This window comes from Ylistrum balloti, unplaced genomic scaffold, assembly GCF_031769215.1.
Source record: "Ylistrum balloti isolate Yb309-2 unplaced genomic scaffold, AGI_CSIRO_Ybal_v1 Utg371468, whole genome shotgun sequence".
Classification (NCBI taxonomy): Eukaryota; Metazoa; Mollusca; class Bivalvia; order Pectinida; family Pectinidae; genus Ylistrum; species Ylistrum balloti.
The window spans coordinates 529,134-553,056 of record NW_026782765.1 but is presented as its reverse complement, the minus strand read 5'-3'; the positions used below and the strand labels follow the sequence as shown (position 1 = coordinate 553,056).

General features: G+C 34.8%; 1 protein-coding gene across 1 annotated transcript in view; it reads left to right on the top strand.

Annotated features, from left to right (window-relative positions):
- The window catches only part of LOC132562637 (arf-GAP domain and FG repeat-containing protein 1-like), a 41,166-nt gene extending 17,481 nt beyond the window's left edge, over nt 1-23,685 (top strand). The window contains exons 4-9 of the mRNA XM_060227391.1: nt 3,562-3,781; nt 11,573-11,653; nt 12,192-12,605; nt 13,173-13,223; nt 17,634-18,172; nt 19,202-23,685. Of these exons, the coding sequence (XP_060083374.1) occupies nt 3,562-3,781; nt 11,573-11,653; nt 12,192-12,605; nt 13,173-13,223; nt 17,634-18,172; nt 19,202-19,255 (1,359 nt within the window). The 3' untranslated portion in view covers nt 19,256-23,685. The remainder of the gene's footprint in view (nt 1-3,561; nt 3,782-11,572; nt 11,654-12,191; nt 12,606-13,172; nt 13,224-17,633; nt 18,173-19,201) is intronic.
- Nucleotides 23,686-23,923: the final 238 nt, after the last annotated feature.

Here is a 23,923-nt window from a genome sequence, read left to right as displayed (position 1 = left end):
CAACTCCTCCAGTGTGGCCCGTATATTCTGTATTGAATTTGGTATAAAATTTGTGGCACTAGAAGTGATTTGTGCCACCCGCCTCTGTTCACCACACAGGTACACAAAGGACTTATTAACGATACCAGCTGGTGGACCAGGGACAAAGACTTACCTGGGTGGAAATCACCATCCTGTATTCTGGGAGAGTACAAAGACTCTGACAAACCAGAAATATAACAAAGGATTTTTTATATAAATTTCGCTGGATGGAAGATTCATAAAAAAAATTGAGGAAGAATTTGGAGACAATATTTAATTTTCTGTGCATTATTATTCTATTTCTGTCGTTTAATATTGTTAATTCTACTGAAAAAAAACTGTCAGTATGGTTGTTGTAAATGCAAGATCTGAAAACATTTCAAAATACTCAAGACCACGTCCAAAAGCAAGCTGGAAGCAAAAATCTCTCATCATTATGGACCTGGAGGAGGTAGGAACATCAATTTTAAATTTAACTTTGATGTAGTATTGTATGCTAGCTTAACATATATAGTGATAATGAGATAAAAGGAATATTTTGACTATTATGTTTATTTAATATTTATTATGCATTACTTTGAAATAAGTGATATCAGTAGATATTTTTAGGATAGCATTACATTTTATTAAAGGCTGGGTTTACCTGCCATGTGTACATTTTTGTACATGTGATTCTTACGTTTGTATAAATTTCTCATGTATTCAGTTTACGCATGATATGACTGGAGATTAAGGGCCTGAACAAGTATTTATAGGGTGGCCTATAGGTCATTGTGAATGTACATTTAAATAAATGTCCATTGTTTACTGCGGACAATCACATCTGGTGTGAAGAGCCTCTGTGACATTGACGTTCCGCCCGACACCTTCTTCTGTGTCTGGTTCTCGAAGGCCTTCCGTGATGGCGTTACAAGAATACGTTATACCGTTATGTATTTTGGTTCTCCTGTGGCTTTAGAATATGATATATTAAAACACCATTTTGTGGTCTGGGTCTCTGTGACTTCAGAAGGATATGCTTTTCCATTAGATATTGTGTTCTGTTTCTGGTCTACTTATAACTACTGTCTAACACTGATATAAGAACAACAAACCATACAGTGTATTGTAAGTGCTTCATGTGTGTGGTTTTTATTTTACGCTGTAAAAGTGAATCAACGTTAATGATAACACAGCTTATTACTTTATCCTACAATAAGCCCAGGGATGCCAACATATTATCATCAACTTGAATGGGCAGATTTACACCAATGTTATTAACCCGTGGGGCCAATATATTATCAGTCATAGTAAGGGATGGACTTATTAAGGGCAATGAGCCCTGGGGTCGGTACATAATTACTAAATATTTACACACAGTAAGATAATGGGGGTGGGGCAGGGGGACTGATTATAATAGGACTATATACCCATAAAGACAATATTTATTATCACAGAGTCATAGTAGGGGATGGACTTATTAAGGGCAATGAGCCCTGGGGTCAGTACATAATTACTAAATATTTACGCACAGTAGGAGGGTGGGGTGGGGTGGGGCAGGGCTGATTATGATAGGACTATATACCCATAAAGACAATATATATTCATTGTCTTAGGAGAAGGTGGGCTTATTGGCTAATCATAACAGGGCTATATATATTCATTGACTTAGTAGAAGGTGGGCTTATTGGCTAATCATAACAGGGCTATATATGGGGACAATATGTATGGTACTTATTGACTAACAGTAGAGGCTTAATACAGAAAGACCGACAAAATATAGACATTTCTTGTAAGTTAAAAGTGATATAAGGGGGTTTATTACCAAACAAGGTCATTTTTTCCAATAGATAGTGCAGTATATATGAATATATGTTATTTTCATTGTGTATTTATATATCATTTTTTTTTAAATGTTTTTATATAAAACCCAATTCCTTTATATATTTTTTTAAAAATGAATATGCACATGAGCGTTACTCATTCTCACGAGTTAACATTTTGCCGAGGGCCAGTTCAGTTTAAAATATGGTAGCTGTATGTGACGCATTTATATAATAGGCCATTAATGGCTGTAATTCTTAGACTGCAGTATAATTAATGTGGAGATGTATCATTATAAATTACCAAACTCAGATGTGTTCACAAAAAAATCCCTATCTCTGAACTCTAACTTTATGGAAACGTCATCCACCTTTTTCATCATGGTGCTGACGTAAACTGGTGAACTGAATGGATTCGTACCACTGTGTACAAGTTGATAAAGAGGTAATTAATTATTCCAAATTATGTTGTGTTTGCTTAGCTAATTAAAGCATCAGGAAAATTGAAAAAGCTTGGTTATCAGAGAGTAGTCTATACCAGTCGTCAACAAGATTCCTACTCACAAACAATCGTAATTCTTGTAAAAACTATTTGATGTACAACAATCACTCATGTCTTGTCACACCAACATGTTGTTTTCTTGGAATAGATTTGGGTTTATGACACACTGATGACATGTAAAGTATGCACTAAGGTCATAGTGAAGGTTACCTGTGGTGTGTTCTAACATATAAATATCTATATGTCAAAATTCTGGTTAGCTTTTCTTACTTCTCACATATACTCCCACTTGTTACAATGATAATAATTTAGAAATTAGAAATATGATCAGCTCATTTTCCTTTCCTGTCATTTGTTGTTACAAATCAAAAGTACTATGTATATGTTAATTATATTATTTTGTTCATAAATCATACCTTTTAGTTTTGTTTATAAAGTGAGGTATCATAAAGGGGGTTGTAGAATTAGTGATGGAAAAAATTCCCTTGTAATACCACCCATAATAAAAATGGTCTTTTCATTTTACAAAATGAAATTGCAGCAATTATTTTGGTAAGCTAACCATGCATAACACTGCTTAAGATTGATCATGTGATAATCAGTGTGGTCAGCTTTTTTCTGTGGTGTAATGTTTCTAGGTATATCTATGTGTTTTCTTTAACCTGTAGTTGTTTTGATATGATGCGTGATATTTTGTCACACTCTTGCGGTTCACAACAAGTATTGGGTCATTAATTTTGTTTTGATAAAGTGAGAAGTATATTTTTAAAACACGAGGAAATGAACAGTTGTATGCTAAGATGTATGATGGTGTGAAATACGTGCTGATGTATTTACTTGATGTATGTGTGGACATGGTAAATAGTATCTCTAGATCTTCGTATTTGTCTGTTTTAAAAATTAAAATGAGAAGTCAGATTTATGTGTGATCTTGAGTCACAAAGACAATCGTTATGTCTTTTTTTCAAATTACAGGGTCAAATTTTATGCTGTCTTCAAATTAACCTCTATTGTCAACAGCTGATTTGTCATTGAAAATAAAATTGACAAATGTGGTTTGTTGCTGATGTTGAGAGATCATTCAGAAAATAAATGTGCTGCAAATACTACACTGAATTCATAAGATTTGCTTATTGCAATGTATTATATAAGAATTCATGATGACAATTCAAAGAAAGGTATGAGAAATTTAATAAATCATATTTAATTGTAAAATTTCAACATTTGTTGTTTCAGGCACAAGCACCAAAGCCACAGACAACTCCAGGTCCAATCACAGTACCCACACCCACGCAGCCTGCTTCGACCCCTAAACAGGACCTGTCATTCCAGTCACCAGGGCAACAGAGTCAGTCCTCACAGTCCTCTGGCTCCACCACCATGGATTTACTCGGGGATTTAGGAGGTGATCCATTTGCTTCATCAGCCCCACCGCCAGCCCCATCTACAGGTGGAGGTGTGTATATACATATAAATAATTTGACTGCTAGAAGACATTATGTGTCATCCAAATATATAGACATGAAATAAAAGGTAAATTGTTTCACTAATCCAACATATCCTACTTCTTTTGAGTGTCAACCCTGCAGTTATTGGTGTTTGCAAGGAAGTTTGAATGAAGTCAGATTAATTTCTAACCTCCCCTCACTATTTCTGTTCTGTAATTAAGCAGGTTAATTTCTAATCTCCCCTCACTATTTCTGTTCTGTAATTAAGCAGGTTACGGTAATTTCTAACCTCCCCTCACTGTTTCTGTTCTGTAATTAAGCAGGTTAATTTCTAACCTTTCCTCACTATTTCTGTTCTGTAATTAAGCAGGTTAATTTTCTAACCTACCCTCACTATTTCTGTTCTGTAATAAGCAGCTTAATTTCTAACCTCCCCTTACTATTTCTGTTCAGTAATTAAGCAGGTTAATTTTCTAACCTACCCTCACTATTTCTGTTCTGTAATTAAGCAGGTTAATTTCTAACCTTTCCTCACTATTTCTGTTCTGTAATAAGCAGGTTAATTTCTAACCTCCCCTTACTATTTCTGTTCTGTAATTAAGCAGGTTAATTTCTAACCTACCCTCCCTATTTCTGTTCTGTAATTCAGCAGGTTATTTTCTTACCTACCCTCCCTATTTCTGTTCTGTAATTAAGCAGGTTAATTTCTAACCTACCCTCCCTATTTCTGTTCTGTAATTAAGCAGGTTAATTTCAAACCCTTCACTATTTCTGTTCTGTAATTAAGCAGGTTAATTTCTAACCTACCCTCACTATTTCTGTTCTGTAATTAAGCAGGTTAATTTCAAACCCTTCACTCTTTCTGTTCTGTAATTAAGCAGGTTAATTTCTAACCTACCCTCCCTATTTCTGTTCTGTAATTAAGCAGGTTAATTTCTAACCTCCCCTTACTATTTCTGTTCTGTAATTAAGCAGGTTAATTTCTAACCTACCCTTCCTATTTCTGTTCTGTAATTCAGCAGGTTAATTTCTAACTTACCCTCCCTATTTCTGTTCTGTAATTAAGCATGTTAATTTCTAACCTACCCTCCCTATTTCTGTTCTGTAATTAAGCAGGTTAATTTCTAACCTACCCTCCCTATTTCTGTTCTGTAATTAAGCAGGTTAATTTCTAACCTACCCTCCCTATTTCTGTTCTGTAATTAAGCAGGTTAATTTCAAACCCTTCACTCTTTCTGTTCTGTAATAAGCAGGTTAATTTCTAACCTTTCCTCACTAATTCTGTTCTGTAATTAAGCAGGTTAATTTTCTAACCTACCCTCCCTATTTCTGTTCTGTAATTAAGCAGGTTAATTTCTAACCTACCCTCCCTATTTCTGTTCTGTAATTAAGCAGGTTAATTTCTAACCTACCCTCCCTATTTCTGTTCTGTAATTAAGCAGGTTAATTTCAAACCCTTCACTCTTTCTGTTCTGTAATTAAGCAGGTTAATTTCAAACCCTTCACTCTTTCTGTTCTGTAATAAGCAGGTTAATTTCTAACCTTTCCTCACTAATTCTGTTCTGTAATTAAGCAGGTTAATTTTCTAACCTACCCTCCCTATTTCTGTTCTGTAATTAAGCAGGTTAATTTCAAACCCTTCACTCTTTCTGTTCTGTAATTAAGCAGGTTAATTTCTAACCTACCCTCCCTATTTCTGTTCTGTAATTAAGCAGGTTAATTTCTAACCTACCCTCACTATTTCTGTCATATACTTAAGCAGTAAGATATTTTTTTATGGCCTAAATAGAAAAGAATCTTGCAAGAAAAGTAAGGATCTTCTTAACATTTGTTTGGGATACAGGTGAAGGTCTGGTAAGTGATGATAAATGTACCAATTAATATTGGCATTGGATCTCAACAAAGCAAGATATGTTGGATGTGTATCACTATTAAGTATATATACGGTATACAATTGTAGTATGACATGTTTAAGAAAAGAACACAGGCACACTCCCTTGACACTTGTACACATAATCACACTTCCTCCACTCTTGTCTCGTTCAATTATCATGGTCCCATCACTTCATAATGGCTTGCAATTATATACTCTACAGCTTGAAATGTGTTTTGTGCTTATAGAAGGTAATTAGTCATAAATTATAAATGCACTGAATTTGGAAATAGGAAAAGCTATTTGATTTTAGAATTTTCAAATTTCAAAGATTGATAACTAGATATTATTGATTAATGGTGTCTGGTCAGCAATCCAACATATTCACAAATGATCATCCCATTAAAATCTTCATATAAAATCCATCAACATTCACAGGTGATGGCCCAATTAAAATCTACATGTGAATTTCAACATCATTCACAATAGATTGCCCCCATTAAAATCTACATGCAAATCCAACATCATTCGCAAGTGATTGTCCATTAAAATCTACATCTAAATGCAGAGTTTATATTATAGGGGTTCTACCAGACAATGTCTGGAGGTTATAGATTTTATGTCCTGGCCAGTCCAAATTTTCTTTCTCTATATACCAACATAAAATTGGTTTATAGGACATGGTCTGCCGGAAGTCTGCCATTGACAAGATTGTCTGTAGTGTAATATGGCTAGGATTGTACATCGTCTCTGTAGTATTTCAGGTTTTGTTCCTCTAGTGTAACAAATTTAACTTGATTTACCAGTTAAACTTAAGTAACATAATTAATCTTAAGATGTTATATTTTTATGATCATTGTTCAGATGTAGTTCAATATCAGCATAACCCAAACAATTTTTGTCTAAATATAAAAAATTTAAATATTCATAATCCTTTTGTATATTTTGTAATTAATTTGAATAGTTAAATTGACTGTGGTTAAGAGAAACAATAAGTATTATTAAAAAAACAATGTCAAGTGTCTAGCCTCACAAGATCCTGGTACAACATCCTGGTGCGTAGATAACTGTGTATATTATGTTTAACCTATGCTCGCAAAGCCTTGTCATAGTTATTTATTTTCATCAGAGTCCTTTGATAGCTGTAAACTACAACGGAAAATACATATGAGCAGATTCAAGATGGCGTTATTGAAAACAAACATTTTTTATATGTTAAAAATGTGTTTATACATCTAGATAAAAATTGTTTTGTTATTTTTCTTAACACTTAAACTAACTAGGCTGATGATATCTGTGGCTGTTTGAGCTGTAGTACCAGTGTAGTGTTGGCACCAAAGTCTAATAAATTACAGAGAAAGATAAAAGTTCAACTTAGATATGATGTAGGTACCATACTGTCACAGTTACAGAACTGACATACATGGTACCATACTGTTACAGAACTGACATACAATGTACCATACTGCTACAGAACTGACATGCAATGTACCATACTGTTACAGATACAGAACTGACATACAATGTACCATGCTGTTACAGAACTGACATACAATGTACCATACTGTTACAGAACTGACATACAATGTACCATACAGATACAGAACTGACATAACATGTACCATACAGTTACAGAACTGACATAAAATGTACCATACTGTTACAGAACTGACATACAATGTACCATACAGTTACAGAACTGACATACAATGTACCATACAGTTACAGAACTGACATACAATGTACCATACTGTTACAGTTACAGAACTGACATACAATGTACCAAACTGTTACAGATACAGAACTGACATACAATGTACCATGCTGTTACAGAACTGACATACAATGTACCATGCTGTTACAGAACTGACATACAATGTACCATACTGTTACAGAACTGTCATACAATGTACCATACTGTTACAGAACTGACATACAATGTACCATACAGTTACAGAACTGACATACAATGTACCATACTGTTACAGAACTGACATACAATGTACCATACTGTCACAGTTACAGAACTGACATACAATGTACCATACTGTTACAGTTACAGAACTGACATACAATGTACCATACTGTTACAGAACTGACATACAATGTACCATACTGTTACAGAACTGACATACAATGTACCATACTGCTACAGAACTGACATGCAATGTACCATACTGTTACAGATACAGAACTGACATACAATGTACCATACTGTTACAGAACTGACATACAATGTACCATACAGTTACAGAACTGACATACAATGTACCATACAGTTACAGAACTGACATACAATGTACCATACAGTTACAGAACTGACATACAATGTACCATACTGTTACAGATACAGAACTGACATACAATGTACCATGCTGTTACAGAACTGACATACAATGTACCATACTGTTACAGAACTGACATACAATGTACCATACTGTTACAGAACTGACATACAATGTACCATACTGTTACAGAACTGACATACAATGTACCATACTGTCACAGTTACAGAACTGACATACAATGTACCATACTGTTACAGTTACAGAACTGACATACAATGTACCATACTGTTACAGAACTGACATACAATGTACCATGCTGTTACAGAACTGACATACAATGTACCATACAGTTACAGAACTGACATACAATGTACCATACAGTTACAGAACTGACATACAATGTACCATACTGTTACAGAACTGACATACAATGTACCATACTGCTACAGAACTGACATGCAATGTACCATACTGTTACAGATACAGAACTGACATACAATGTACCATGCTGTTACAGAACTGACATACAATGTACCATACTGTTACAGAACTGACATACAATGTACCATACAGTTACAGAACTGACATACAATGTACCATACAGTTACAGAACTGACATACAATGTACCATACTGTTACAGAACTGACACACAATGTACCATACTGTTACAGAACTGACATACAATGTACCATACTGCTACAGAACTGACATGCAATGTACCATACTGTTACAGATACAGAACTGACATACAATGTACCATGCTGTTACAGAACTGACATACAATGTACCATACTGTTACAGAACTGACATACAATGTACCATACAGTTACAGAACTGACATACAATGTACCATACAGTTACAGAACTGACATACAATGTACCATACTGTTACAGAACTGACATAGAATGTACCATACAGTTACAGAACTGACATACAATGTACCATACTGTTACAGTTACAGAACTGACATACAATGTACCATACTGTTACAGATACAGAACTGACATACAATGTACCATGCTGTTACAGAACTGACATACAATGTACCATGCTGTTACAGAACTGACATACAATGTACCATACTGTTACAGAACTGACATACAATGTACCATACAGTTACAGAACTGTCATACAATGTACCATACTGTTACAGAACTGACATACAATGTACCATACAGTTACAGAACTGACATACAATGTACCATACTGTTACAGTTACAGAACTGACATACAATGTACCAAACTGTTACAGAACTGACATACAATGTACCATACTGTTACAGAACTGACATACAATGTACCAAACTGTTACAGAACTGACATACAATGTACCATACTGTTACAGAACTGACATACAATGTATCATACTGTTACAGAACTGATATACAATGTACCATACGGTTACAGAACTGACATACAATGTACCATACTGTTACTGTTACAGAACTGATATACAATGTACCATACTGTTACAGAACTGACATACATGGTACCATACAGTTACAGAACTGACATACAATGTACCATACAGTTACAGAACTGACATACAATGTACCATACTGTTACAGATACAGAACTGACATACAATGTACCATACTGTTACAGATACAGAACTGACATACAATGTACCATGCTGTTACAGAACTGACATACAATGTACCATACTGTTACAGAACTGACATACAATGTACCATACTGTTACAGAACTGACATACAATGTACCATACTGTTACAGAACTGACATACAATGTACCATACTGTCACAGTTACAGAACTGACATACAATGTACCATACTGTTACAGTTACAGAACTGACATACAATGTACCATACTGTTACAGAACTGACATACAATGTACCATGCTGTTACAGAACTGACATACAATGTACCATACTGTTAGAGGACCAACTGAAGAATTACGTAGGAACCGTATAGGAATAATGAAAGAATGATGTAGGATTGGTGTGGTACCATTTTAGGACTGATTTAGGAATGATACAGGACTGATGTAGGACTAATGTGGTACTCATTTTGGATTTTGGTTGAATGGAGAGAGGAGTAATATAGGACTGATGTTTGCTAATGTGTATATGATGTATGAGGTACCAGGGTATAAATTGATGTAGAAAGTTCACAAAACATAGGAAATAGGATGGGCAGAATCTTCATCACACTGAAATATAATTTTTCATTTTGTATTAGATGGTGATTCATTTGATACAGACATACAGTGGCATAAAAATAATGATGTGTTACTATACCAGATAGACTGAAGAACTTAATCTGATAAATTAGAGGTTCGTTAATCATAAAGGGTCCACAATATTAGAAACCAAATACCAAATAAAGAGAGATAATCAGATGATTAACTCCGTTAAATGGAAATTATCTACTGATGACTGGTTCAGATCATAGCTGACATATACAAGCTGTCCCTTAAGATTTTTATAGAGGAAAGTAACTAGAAGATAACAGTACCAGATTGGAAGAGAGGGATTGGTCAAGATTGTGTAATACCACCTTCATAGAGGCAAAGGAAGTAGGGATGCTTAGTAATTCATTGTAAATAGACTTTGTGTGAATATATGTACTTTTCTTTGATCTTATATTGTTTCTCAACTTGTCTCCAGTCTCTGAGGTATATAATCATGTACCAGAAGTTAACACTATCTGACCTGTCCTATTATGTGTGTTCTTGATGATGTTGATTAGATATATTAGTTCTAAGGCATACGATATGTAGTACATGTGCTCCATTGAGAAATAAATTGATACTTCTGTAAAGAAAAAGTATACTCTGTTCTGTCATGGTCCACAGATATTTTTTCATCAAAGTACCAATCTGTTAAATGTCTTAATGTATGAGTTTGAAATAGGCAGATTATTTTGAGTGTGTTGTTGCTTACTTGTTACTCCTCAGATTTATTGAGTGTCTTGTCTATAATATAGGTACTAAAGAAATCATTTGGCAATTAAAATCTTATGTATCAGATATGTACTGTTATATGGGGATATTGGGGTGGGGGGGAGGATATTAGATTTCATGGATTTCCTAAAACAATACTATTTCATGGCTTCTTCTTTTCATAGATATGGTGCCTTAGAAATCTACATCCAGAATTTTAGTGTTCCAAAGAAATCAATTAAAATAAACTAAATTCTTCATGAATAAACTATCTGAGTAGTGTTACTGTATTAATCTGGCATGATGTCTGGTAATAAGCCCACCCATATCTATTGCTGTAGCTTTCTCTAAAAACATATCTGTAATGATCAGGTATACTCAAATCTATTGCTTAATTTGTATGTAACATTGCCATCAAATGTTTATTTAAATGTTCTGTAATAAGCCCATGTCTGGTAATTAGCCCCATATGTACTGTCACCTTACCATTAAAAGTGTATTCAAATTCCCTGTAATCGACCCACCTCCTGAGTCAGAGGGAATATGCTGACACCTGTGGCTTGTTACAGGATACATATTGTAAATAAGTATATCAATCATCGTTTAGATATTGAGTACCTTATATTCCAATACATAGATAGTACTGTATACAGATTTTGTGACCAGATGGTGTATGTATTATGATAATATGTAATATTGTTGATATTTATTTAATATGATGTTTATTTCAGGCGGTTTTGCAGATTTTAGCAACTTTAATAGCCAGTTTTCAGCACCAGCACAAACCAACCTTCCCTTTCAATCTAGCGGCAGTAAGTACACCCCAACCTCCTTCCACTCTTCACCAATCATATCCTCCATATAATCAACCTCCACATCAGCCAAATCCTTCCAATCTCTCATGGGTGTATCATCTAGATATTTTAACTCAGAGGGGAGGGGAGGTACATATCAAACTTGGCATATTACATCCTTATGATATGAAGTTGTGTCCTTTCGCTTTTTGTAAAATTTCAACAACATTTAGTAGAGTGATGCCCCTTTTTGTAGATATTCCGTATGGTATATTGTGTCAAATAGATTTAATAAAGTACAGAACCAATGTTTCTCAATCTTGACATACTACATCCCTATGATATATGGTTGTGCCCTTTGGTGCTCAATACAATGGTTAATTTGTATATATTACTATGTCTGTTGGAGTAGGGGAAGGGACAAAGCACTGCTAAGGTGCTGAATTTCCTTTATGATTTTGTTACCATTCCAGGTATTGTCTGGTGTTTTGTTAAAGGGTTTGGATAAGATACCATCCATGACTAGAAGTGTTATTTTTGTCGTCTATTATTTCAGACCCACTTGTTCCCATGGGAAGTGTGGCCCAAGCTAATCCACAGACCACAGCAAATGGAGTTTTCTCCACCCCACAGTCCACCCCAGCCTCAACACCAGCTTCCTCCGCGGCAACTCAAGGGGGAGATAAGTATGCCTCACTGGCTGATCTCTTCAGCTCAGAACCAGCTGCTACTACCCAGCCAAGTCCCTCAGTGAGCTGGACTGGTGGCTCTGGTGATACAGGGTCAGGTGTAAACTGGGGAGGCAGTGGTTGGGATGGATCAGGGGTCAAAAGCACCCCAGCTCCAGTTCAGACACCAACCTCAGCAGTTAACTGGAATAGCCAACCCAATGCTGCAGTCAATACTGGTGTCAACTGGAACAGTTCCTCGTCTACAAATGCCACATCTTCCAATGCGTTTCCAAATGCAGGTGAGACCAGGGTTTTCAAGAATATTTATGATGTAATTGCAAATATTAAAACACTTATACCGTTTATTTTCGGTTACTAGCACTTACTTTCTGAACTACTTCATATTTTTGTCCCAATATCTTCCCTACTAGATTTCTTTATTAATACTGTCTAGTGTAGCAAACTTGTCTGAATCTTTTACAATAAAAACCATCTAAGAATCTGGATGAAACCCCAATTTCAGGTTGGAATTAGTTATACTCTAATGTAAAAGATGGCTGAGGTTTCTCACTTAGTTTCTGTTCCCTTGACTTTAATATCAAATTGCTGTAAAAGTATTCTTGGATGAAGGGAGATAACTGTGTTAAAATGTTTATGGTACAGTAAATAATTATCATATTTTTTAAGACTTATTTTGAGTACCAGATAAAATCAATGTAATGATAACGATGACAGGCCCACCATCTAAACATCTATAAATCTCAGTAGGAATATGTGTGTTCTGTACAGAAGTTTTATAGTCTCTTTCATTTTGTCTGTAGAATGATTTTTTATTTAAAATTGTGTTGTGTGTTTTGATTGGTCAGCCTCACAGAGAGTTGGAAACCCAGGCAACCCCTTTATCTCGGCAGTGTCCGGTACAGTACAACTCGGTTGCCATGTCTTTACCATTCTAGTTAACTGCATGGCTCTTATGTTGGTTTCAAACATCCTGTTACTGGTTCTCAGTTTATTATAACTACCTGTGATGATGCTGGTTTATTTCTATAAACGCATAAATCACCTGAACATTTTGTTTATATTCTAAAAAAGGATTTGAGATTTAGCTGATTTTCTGATTTACAGATACATATGTTATGATGACAGGCACTTATCCATGGCGATAGTTTATTTGGTTAGAGCATCAATCTCTATATCTCTGATGAAGATTTGAGATGTGAAGATTGATGTTCCCTACCTCAGGCAGTGTTAGATTCTCAGGAAGCTGAGAAACTGATCAGTCAATGTTATAGCATTTGAGACTAAGGTCAAAAACAATTTACTGTAATTGCTGTATATGACATTGGCGGACCTCCAGTATGTTGTTCAGTGAGGCAGCCACCAGCAACTACAAGTAGAACCTGCCTTAAAACAACTCTGGCTTTTGACTGTGCAAAAAACCCAACAGCAGCAAAACAAAATGATCAGGCTGTTTGATCTGGCATAGAAAAATATTAATTTTCCGGTATTTTCCAAATTGAAAATATTGAAAGTTTAAAATAATGGTCCCAGAAATTGGATGAAACTGAAGACCATTTGTAAACCTAGACCATGTTTCATTCTTGCATGCACAGGTAGTTATTTCTGGTTATGCCAATGATTGAAGTATCCATGTCATTACTTCTTTGTTACTTTTGTAGCATCATTTCCTTTTTAAATCTATGTAATCCCATACAAGCCTGGTTGTATTAGCCAACATATCACTTTATATTAATATCATATTGTAAAACAGAAAAAAAACCATTAACACTGCATCAAAAAATTCCTATTATATAAAAAATTGCAGATAATACTAATAATTATACAAGTTATCATAAGTAACACTTAATAATACTAATCTGATTCCCCCAAAATATGATATATATATATATAAAAAGAGAGAGAGAGAGAGAGGGACAGAGAGACAGAGAGGGAGAGAGAGAGAGCCCACACTGGCTACATTACTTAACAATAATAACCTGATTTTCCCAGAACATGGTTTACATATATATATAGACAGAGAGCCCACACTGGCTGTATTACAAATTTAGGTCCTATTTTTGGGCTACTTTCATTGCCCCGTCAGTAATCGTTTAATGATGCATAAGGTTTGCATGAAGGTTCTTTTCAGTATGATATAGATGTCATTAAAGAGAGGTATTGATTGATAAAGGTTAATTAGATTATCTCATTCTTTCCTGGACTACCAAAAGGTGTAAGACTTTGTATCTTTATACAAATCAAACATGAAAAATGTCATTTGTTAGAACCTGATTTGTAGTGGAGAGAAATATGGTATAAAAGAAACCGTAACGGTTCAGTGTGCTTTTGAAAATCATCTGCTGTTTTAAAAATAGCTGTGAAACTACAAACTGCAATTTATCAAACATAGATAGATATTGATATAGGTATCATATCTTCCAGATTATTAGCCACACCCTTTTTTCTCATGAGACAGACTTTTATTCCAGTGCGGCTTTTGTGTGAATAAAAAAAAATTGGCTGGATGAAAAAAAAACAGGAAGCATATTTATTTTTAGAAGTATCTGTCTGTCATATGTTTATGACTGAGACAGATCCTCTTTAGCCGTCATTTGCAATCGTATACAGGACAATTTGAAGATTGAATTAAAAATTAAAAATTAATTAATCATACCTTTTGATATGAATCAGAATAATATTCTGGACTTTTGCAGTTACTGCGAAGCCATAGCAGTAGTTTACAATAGCCTTTTGCATCCTGGAATTGATAGGTCATCAAGTTATAGTTCCATTTCTAGAACAACCCTCATGCTTGATTACGATATGAATGGCTTCATGTAACTTAGAAATGATAATAATAAGAAGAAATAACGTGGGACTATAATAGTTTGGTCAGCTTACAAGGGTTTTTGTTAATGTTTAACAGTACAGACACTGATGGAGAGATTGTTTAGTAAACCATACGTAACGTCAGGCCGTATATCTGTGTATAGACAATCTGTGAAGGCATCCAAGCCAAATGAGTTTGATATTTGCTATTTTACATTTTTTAAATACATCAGTAAAATAAAGGATGATCTGTGTATAATTCATTTGCAAACTTTATTAAGTGTTTCACTAACAATCTTGGTAAGTTGCCCTCTGGTATCTGTTATATCAACTAACTTAACATAACGGTAACCACTTAGTAAGAACTGCCTTCCATTATCTGTTACCTGTATATCAAACATCAACTATAGTGGTCACCATATCGTAAGAAAGGGTGTGGCTTATATTCCATTGCAGCTTATATCTGGATCAATTTGAAAAAATTGCTAAAAACTGGCCCTGTGGCTTACATATCAATGCATACCAGCTTATAACCCAGAAAATGCAGTGAATAATATATATGTACTTTTTTATATTAAGGTAATGTGTATGTATACATTAGAACAATTTACAAACAAGAAACATGCCTGTGTAAACAAATAGTTGTAGCTTTTACACAGAATATATTTGTATGTATTTTATACAAAGTACTGACAGCTATCATTGTTTATATAATTTATATAACTAAAATGTATGTATATAAGCACATGTGTACATTAACACGAGAATGACACCATTGGTTGATTACAGCTGACCCTGTCCTATCATTTCTTATATTGGTTTCTGTCCCAAGGTTAAATGTTGAACTAATTTGAGAGTTGTAAATGAATTATTTTATTCACTTTTAATAGTGCAAGAAAATAAGATATAATATTTTAGTATTTGATTCAAAACACTTTTGATATATTATGAATCAAGGAAATGAAAGATAAGGAAAGATGTTTCAATGAATTTTCCTTGACTGACCTTAAACCTTATCTATCATTAAATAAGCCCCCTTCCCTACTGTAAAAGTTTAGTATCGTAGTGTGGGGAGGGCTTATTTGTGAATCAGTTTAAGCTCACTATTGATGAATCTGCAAAAATGGAGAAGGGGGGCTTACTTGTGTATAGGGGCTTATTTACAGATAAATATGGTATTGAAAGCTAGTCAAGGGGGCCAACACAGCTGTAGAGCATTGTAGGTACTGGAGGGAACAACAAAGGAAAGTGAAATTATGTAGGTATTTCTGAAAGATTCCAGTGGACATATGTGGGCTTATTACCAATCATGGGCTTATTATGGTAAATATGGTAATCCCATTTGAGACAGATTTGGGACATTCAACAATTAACCTGGACAGTTAACTGATTGGCTGTCTGCTGTTGCTTTATCGTGTATTGTCATGGTAACTGTTGCTATGGCTGTGCACATTATTTCTTTCTTTTTTCATCCATCTTGCTGTCTCTTGGTTTCCTCACCTCTCATTCTTGTCCTATATATAATTATGGAAGAGAAACACAATGGTTTATTGGGACAACTTTGGTAATGCTGGGTTACACTTGGTACATTTGTAAGTTATACCTCAGCATTGTATTACAGGCCATGTATTTAGTAGTAAAAAGGTCACGGTTCGCTACATTCAAGGAAAAACTACAAGTAAGTTGTACATACCAAAGATCTTCAATATTTTAAGATTTGTAAGATTTTTGCCAAAAAATGAATTTTAGAACTACAAGATTGAAATTTTAGTGTGTTTCTGAATGACTCACCAAAAAAGGGATTTGATACTGACAGTATGTATTATTACAGACTGTACACGGAAAGTGTTGTGAGATTTAAGGGCACCTCACCTACATTATACCATGTATAACAAAATAGCTAGTGTTGGCAGTTTTAAATGTTCAGAAATAAAAATTGTGTTAACTAAGTTTTCTGACATAATTTATTTTTCCTGCACTGAATCGTGCAATTTACATAATTTGACTTCCACTTGTGCACTACTGATAGATTTCACCTGTACAATGTACTAACATAACCTTGCTCGTTAGATTAAGTAATGTAGTAAACTTTCTTAATCACTTCTAATCAGGTCATATTTTGAGACTGTGCATTGGAAATGAAGAAGCATGATTAAAACCAGATTTCTCTCCATGATACTAGAGAGATAACATGAATAAGGAAGGCAGGATTATATTGAGTGTATACAGGGAACCAGTTTATAATATAACTGTCTGTATTTTCACATAGATTTTACTTTATCAATTTGTTAAGCTGTATATATATGTAATTCTGATACTTTTAACTGGATATAAAGAATGCCAAATAATTATATTTTAACTTTGTTACATTAGTGCTTTTCTAATCTAACTATCCACTAATTTTATTTTAAGAAGATCTTGTATGATCCAGATTAATTTATTAAAACATTTCTTTGATCCTGATTATTTTCCTTATTGCATACCATGTGTATTTACAGGTGCAAACCCATTTGGTGGAGGGTCCACTACAGTACCTACACAGCCTGCCATGGGAGCAACCAGTAATCCATTTGGAGGAGCAGGGGGCCAGTCATTATTTGGTAGCCAGCCTCAGCCTGCCCACGGAGGCTTTGGCCAACCAGCAGTGGCCCAAGGATTTGGTCAGCAACCTCCCACAAATTCCATGGGAGGATTTGGCCAGCCTCAGACAACAGCAGCAGGAGGCTTTGGTCAGTTTGGTACAGCACCATCTAGTGGGATAAGTGGTGTGCCTCAACAACAAGGTGGAGCTAATTTTGGACAATATGGAATGCAAAATGGTGGTGGATTCAGTTCTGCAGGCAATGTAGCCCCAGCAGCAGGGGGCTTTGGTGCGTTTTCTCAGCCTCAGTCAAACTTTGGTAATGCCATGGGCACACCAGGACAATTTGATAATAAAATGGCGGGTATGTCAATTCACCAACAGCAACAAGGCTTTGGACAGGCAGCGGGAGGTGCAGGATGGGGACAGCCAGCCCCTACAGCCAACCCCTTCATGGTGGGTGCATATACACTGACCCCCTAAATTTAACCCTTCAGAGTACTTACCCCAAGCCCTTAAAGCCAACCCACTATGATAGGTACCCAGCCCTTCATGATAGGTCCATGGTAGTTACAAAGCCTCTACAACCAGCCCCTAGATGTTAATTACACAGGCTCTATAGCCAGCCCCTTCATGGTAGTTACAAACCTCTACAGCCAGCCCCTTCATGTTAGTTACACAGCCTCTACAGCCAGCCCTTTCATGGTAGTTACACAGCCTCAACAGCTAGCCCCTTTGCCGTAGTTACAGTCTCTACAGCCAGCCCCTTCATGTTAGTTACACAGCCTCTACAGCCAGCCCTTTCATGGTAGGTACACAGCCTCTACAGCCAGCCCTTTCATGGTAGTTACACAGCCTCAACAGCTAGCCCCTTTGCCGTAGTTACAGTCTCTACAGCCAGCCCCTTCATGTTAGTTACACAGCCACTACAGCCAGGCCCTTCATGGTAGTTACACAGCCTCTACAGTCAGCCGGTTAACGGTAGTTACACAGCCTCTACAGCCAGCCCCTTTGCCATAGTTACAGTATCTACAGCCAGCCCCTTCATGTTAATTATACAGCCACTACAGCCAGCCCCTTTATGTTAGTTACACAGCCACTACAGCCAGCCCCTTCATGTTAGTTATACAGCCAGCTCCTTCATGTTAGTTACACAGCCTCTACAGCCAGCCCCTTCATGGTAGTTACACAGCCTCTACAGCCAGCCCCTTTATGTTAATTACGCAGCCTCTACAGCCAGCCCCTTTACAGTAGTTACACAACCTCTACAGCCAGCCCCTTTACGGTAGTTACACAACCTCTACAGCCAGCCCCTTCATGGTAGTTACACAGCCACTAAAACCAGCTCCTTCATGTTACTTCATTGGTTTTAATTCTTCCAGTCTTGAAAATTGTTAATTTGAAGAGTTACCCTTGCTCAGTCCTGAACCAGTTAGGTATGCTACCCATTAGGACATGTCTGATATGTTTTTTTGTGTTTTTCAGTCTGCAGCCTCCCAGCCTGTAGCACCTTCGAGCAGCTCGAACCCATTCTTGTGATTACCAAAGACAGTAGTAGTTTTAACTGGACAAACGTGACCAAATATGTGATGAGAATGTAAATAACGGCAGGTGATCAAGTCATGTGATCGACTTGTGATCAATACATTTTATGTCATGTGGTTTGCCATCGCTACTGGGATTTAGAAACGTGCAGTTCAAGTTAAATCGACTAAAGGTGAATTACCTGGCACATAGCCTCACCTGAAGCAAGTACACCATTCCTATTCCTGGCCCTCTAGGTTGTGAAGGGAATGAACTGATGTATAACATGATGAGATGTAACAGCAGTTATTATTGGTCAGTTTACTGACCTGATGATGCACGATTTGTACAGTCATCTCGTCACTCTATCATCAGACTGCATGTGCATGTGTTTAACTGCATCAGCAGACCACATCTAGACAGATAGCTAAATGCTGTCAAATATTAAGATTGTGAACATTCACTAGTGTGCTAGTATTAATAACCTGTTTTGTTTTGGTGAGAGCTAGGTTATGTTTTTTATAAGCCATGCTGCTAAAGCCCTTGAAGTTTGAATAACTCATTGGTACAGCGTTGTACTGGTAGGGGAAAGCAATGGTAGTTCATTGGTAGTGTGATTTAAGGTTAAGCAACTCATTGAGGAATAAGGTCAGATTGACTCATTTTAAAGTGGACAAATTCTAGTAATTACTATGGTTGTTGATATTAAATGTAACATGAAGTGATACTTGAGTGCAATGATTAGCATATATGTAGAATTATCTCCCTTCCAATCAGTTTGTGCATCTTTCATTATCATAAGTGGCATTATAAGGGATATGTTTGGAAAGCAAGTGTCAGCATGTGTAATGGTTCATCTGTATATAGATAGGGAATTTTATTATTTCTTGCTTTATTTGTTGGATATTTACACTGGAACTTTATCTGGACATGAAAGGTAAAGCTGGGAAGGGATTTCTGGGAAAACATAAAAAAAATATTGATGAATACTAAAACCAACTATTTACATGAGGATAATCAGTTTGAACCGATTCTTCCTGAAGGCAGGAACAAACTAGTGATATTCTAATGTAGGAGTTGGTATTTATCATAACAGTATTGTACATGTATCTTGTAATGACTAAAAAATGTATTGAGATATAGTATATTTACTTAAAATTGTGTTGCTTGTTTTAATGAATGTTGAAGTAAGTGAATGTGTGGATTATATTTTCAGTATTGAAGATGTGTTTAGAATTCATGTTGGTATCTGTATACATTAAATAAAGATACTTATTAAAATCCATATTTTGTCTGAAATGGAAATCACTACACACGAAGTTGCTTCTAACTCTACAGTGCAGACAGATATCGTACTTTATAAATATCTAGTGTCAGAATTTTATCTTAGAATATTTATTTTATAAGCTGATGATAAATACTGATGAAATAACGGCCCTGTTCTAAAATCCAGTGGTAGTTTTCATCTTAGCAATATATTTATCATTTTCCCATTGTGTAGGATATATACAGAATGTTTACATTAAGATATTTAGATTTAAAACAATCAAAATATTTGTTACGTTTCTGTCCTTTTGATTGGATGCATTTGAAATACATCACCTTATATTATCCAATCAGGATGAAGTCTTATTGGTTAAAAGCTTATGTTCAAGTTTAAACAGTTTCCTTAAAACCTTGAAAAAAGGACATATTTTCCCCAGATATCAGGTGAATGAATTATTACCATTAATCTAACTTTCAAGCTATTTGTTTATTACAATGTTTTGCTGCCTGAAAGAAATAATGAATTTTTTTACATTAAAATCTAAAAATAACTGTTTAACTAACACAATGGAAAAGGAAAAACAATATGAAAAAAATTGACCTGGCTTAACTACAAATACTAAAAATATTTCTTTTAAACCAATTGAAAATATATTAAATTCTAAATATATTAGTCCAATAGCGTTACTCTTGTTTCTTATAGAAGAAAATCAAAATTTTATTTTAAAACTTTTGATATATTAGTTTTGACTACATCAAAGAGGGGTTGTCTGCTCATCACAGTTTTACAGTTTTAATATTTGCTATTGGTAAATGAAAGTGAAAGGGAGAAGAAACACATCGGGCTGCCTACACAGTAAGACACTGGGTGTAGGTTTAATCAATAAATTTTCAGGTACAAATGTTATGTATTAGTGTACTTGAATTCAGCTAATAGGTATAGAAGTATCAAATTAATGTTTACATGTTACAGGACAAAGGGTTACCTCTCTGGTTTCTAAGAAATTAGAAAAGGGAGATAACTATAAGAAGGGAGTAATTCAAAGGGTGAATAAGATTTTTAAAAGGAGAAAATTCCTCAGTGGACGGGTGATAAATGTTATTGTTGGTGTTGTGTGCTGGCTACTTGTGTTTACTTGTTAAGTATCATCATTCCTGTGATTCATTAACTTCAACATTTTTATTCTGAAGTAAGTGTTAATGCATTATATTGAAAATTGTATATGATAGTACACTTACTTATCTTAAGCAAAAGAAAAACTTCTAAACTATTGCGAACATTAACGTTTGATAAGAATTCTGTCAATCCACCAAAAATGTTTATTTCTCAATACATTTTACTGTCGGATATATTGATGCTCTAGTTAAAACTATTGTAAAAATTTCAAAGCTTCTTCACAAAGTTACTTCAATAGTACATACATAATATATGATAGTCAATTCCATGTAGAGAACTCCACACAAGCTTCCAGCTTTTTAGTTCAGAATTTGCCAAAGCTTAGGTAAATTAAGTTAGATCTGTCATCATTTCAAGAATTGTTTTACATTCAGCTGTATCGTTCAAAGTGGTTCATTTCCTCAGTGAAAAGAATGGTACTCCAGGATATTTTATTTTTCAAGCATGAAACATGTGATCTATGTTACAAATAAATCATTGTGTTACTTTAAACATACTTTCAGTTAAGGTTATATGTCACTTTAAATATTAAACCGGAAAAAATTCTGACCTTGTTATCTCCCTTGAAGTGTCAAGGATATTTAGTTTCGCTTCCTCATATACCTTGTTCTTATTAGTAAAAGAAGGTATTTGGAATATTTCTTAATGGGTAGCCCCTACCAAATGGATGTGTATTTTATGGTAAGATAGCATACACCCTTAACAATAATGTAACAAGTATTCCTGTATTGATCCTATGTGTATCTTTTATAGGATCAAAATAATATCTGTATCAGCAAAGGACTTGAACCTTGTTAAAAAGTTAAGCTAAAGAGTATCACTGCTAAATCTTATAATTGTGTCAGTTACAAAATTTTATTAACCAAGGAAAAAAATTAAGGAACAAAAATGTTATTCTGGCTCAGAGCAACTTTCCTTATTATATATTTACCTGTCATTTTAAAGTCATGAAATTGTCATTGGAATTCCAGGTTATACCAACTAAACATGATGTGTGGTAGCGATGTTTGTATATTTGTTTCTGTTGTTTAATGTGTTGATATTAGTACCTATTTTTTAACATTGAAATTCAGATGCCAAGGCATTTGATTTTGCAAGAAATTCACAAACAAAAAATTTCATGCTGGTGATATTAATATATTGTATGTCAATGATACTCTTTATCTTGATTGAATAAAGAAAGTAAAATTTAGATTTCAATCTGAGGATTGATACTAAGTCTGCTTGATAGATTTCTATGTGGGTTTGAAGTCCTGATGCATATGGTTTGTACTTATCTATATATAGATATAAGTATTATCAGTTGTAGCTGTATAAAGCAATAATTTTAAAACCTTTGTAGTTAATAACTGTTTCCTTAACTGTCTATGTACCATTGACTGAGACGATTTGTTGTGTAAAAGTTTGTGAAATGTACAGAATTTTCTCAATCTTCCACTTGAAATAAAATGTTATAACTGATCAAATCTCTTAAAAACTCTTAGAAACTGGAGGGTGTTATAACTGTGCTGTATTTATATTGATCTACTAAGTGTTTCCACAGAAGATGGCGGGCGTATCTCACATTATGATAATATGGTGAAATATTGTCACTAATTTACTCAGATTAATGTTTTAGAGACAAATATTTTTCAGACGTTGGATAATATTTTGCCTGTCAAAATTCATCTCTCTTTTGCTCTGATAATTAGAGAACTGTCAAAAGTATGGGAAGGAGATTTTTTTCTTCAGCAAGAAAGCTGACTTACATATAAATGCATCACGCTGTATTGTTATATTTTATTTGCGAGGCTGTGATTGTGTTGGATTGTGTCGAGCCTCTATGTTGTTTGATGTTTGTCTGTTGTGTTGGTTTCTTCACTTTTTATGTAATTACTCATTCCAAAGACATTATTTTAATTGTATTTAATTACTATGTACATACCTGTATGTAAAATACTGTATCACAAGCACGGTTACCATGGATACTCATGTATCAAATAAATCTATCATGTCAATTATACATCTGTGTTATGGCTGTTTTGTAACATAAAGATGCTGTTCATATAAAATTTGTTTCACAACAATCTCTTAGTTTTAAGGAGAAATGTACTAAGACATATTCTAATACAGTTAATCAAACTAGGATAACTGATGTTAAATCATCTGTCAGGTTCAAGTTCAATCACTAATTATGGAAGAGAAAATTAAGTGACTTGCACTGAAGACAGAAGAAAAGGAATGGCTGTTGGTTTGGGGTT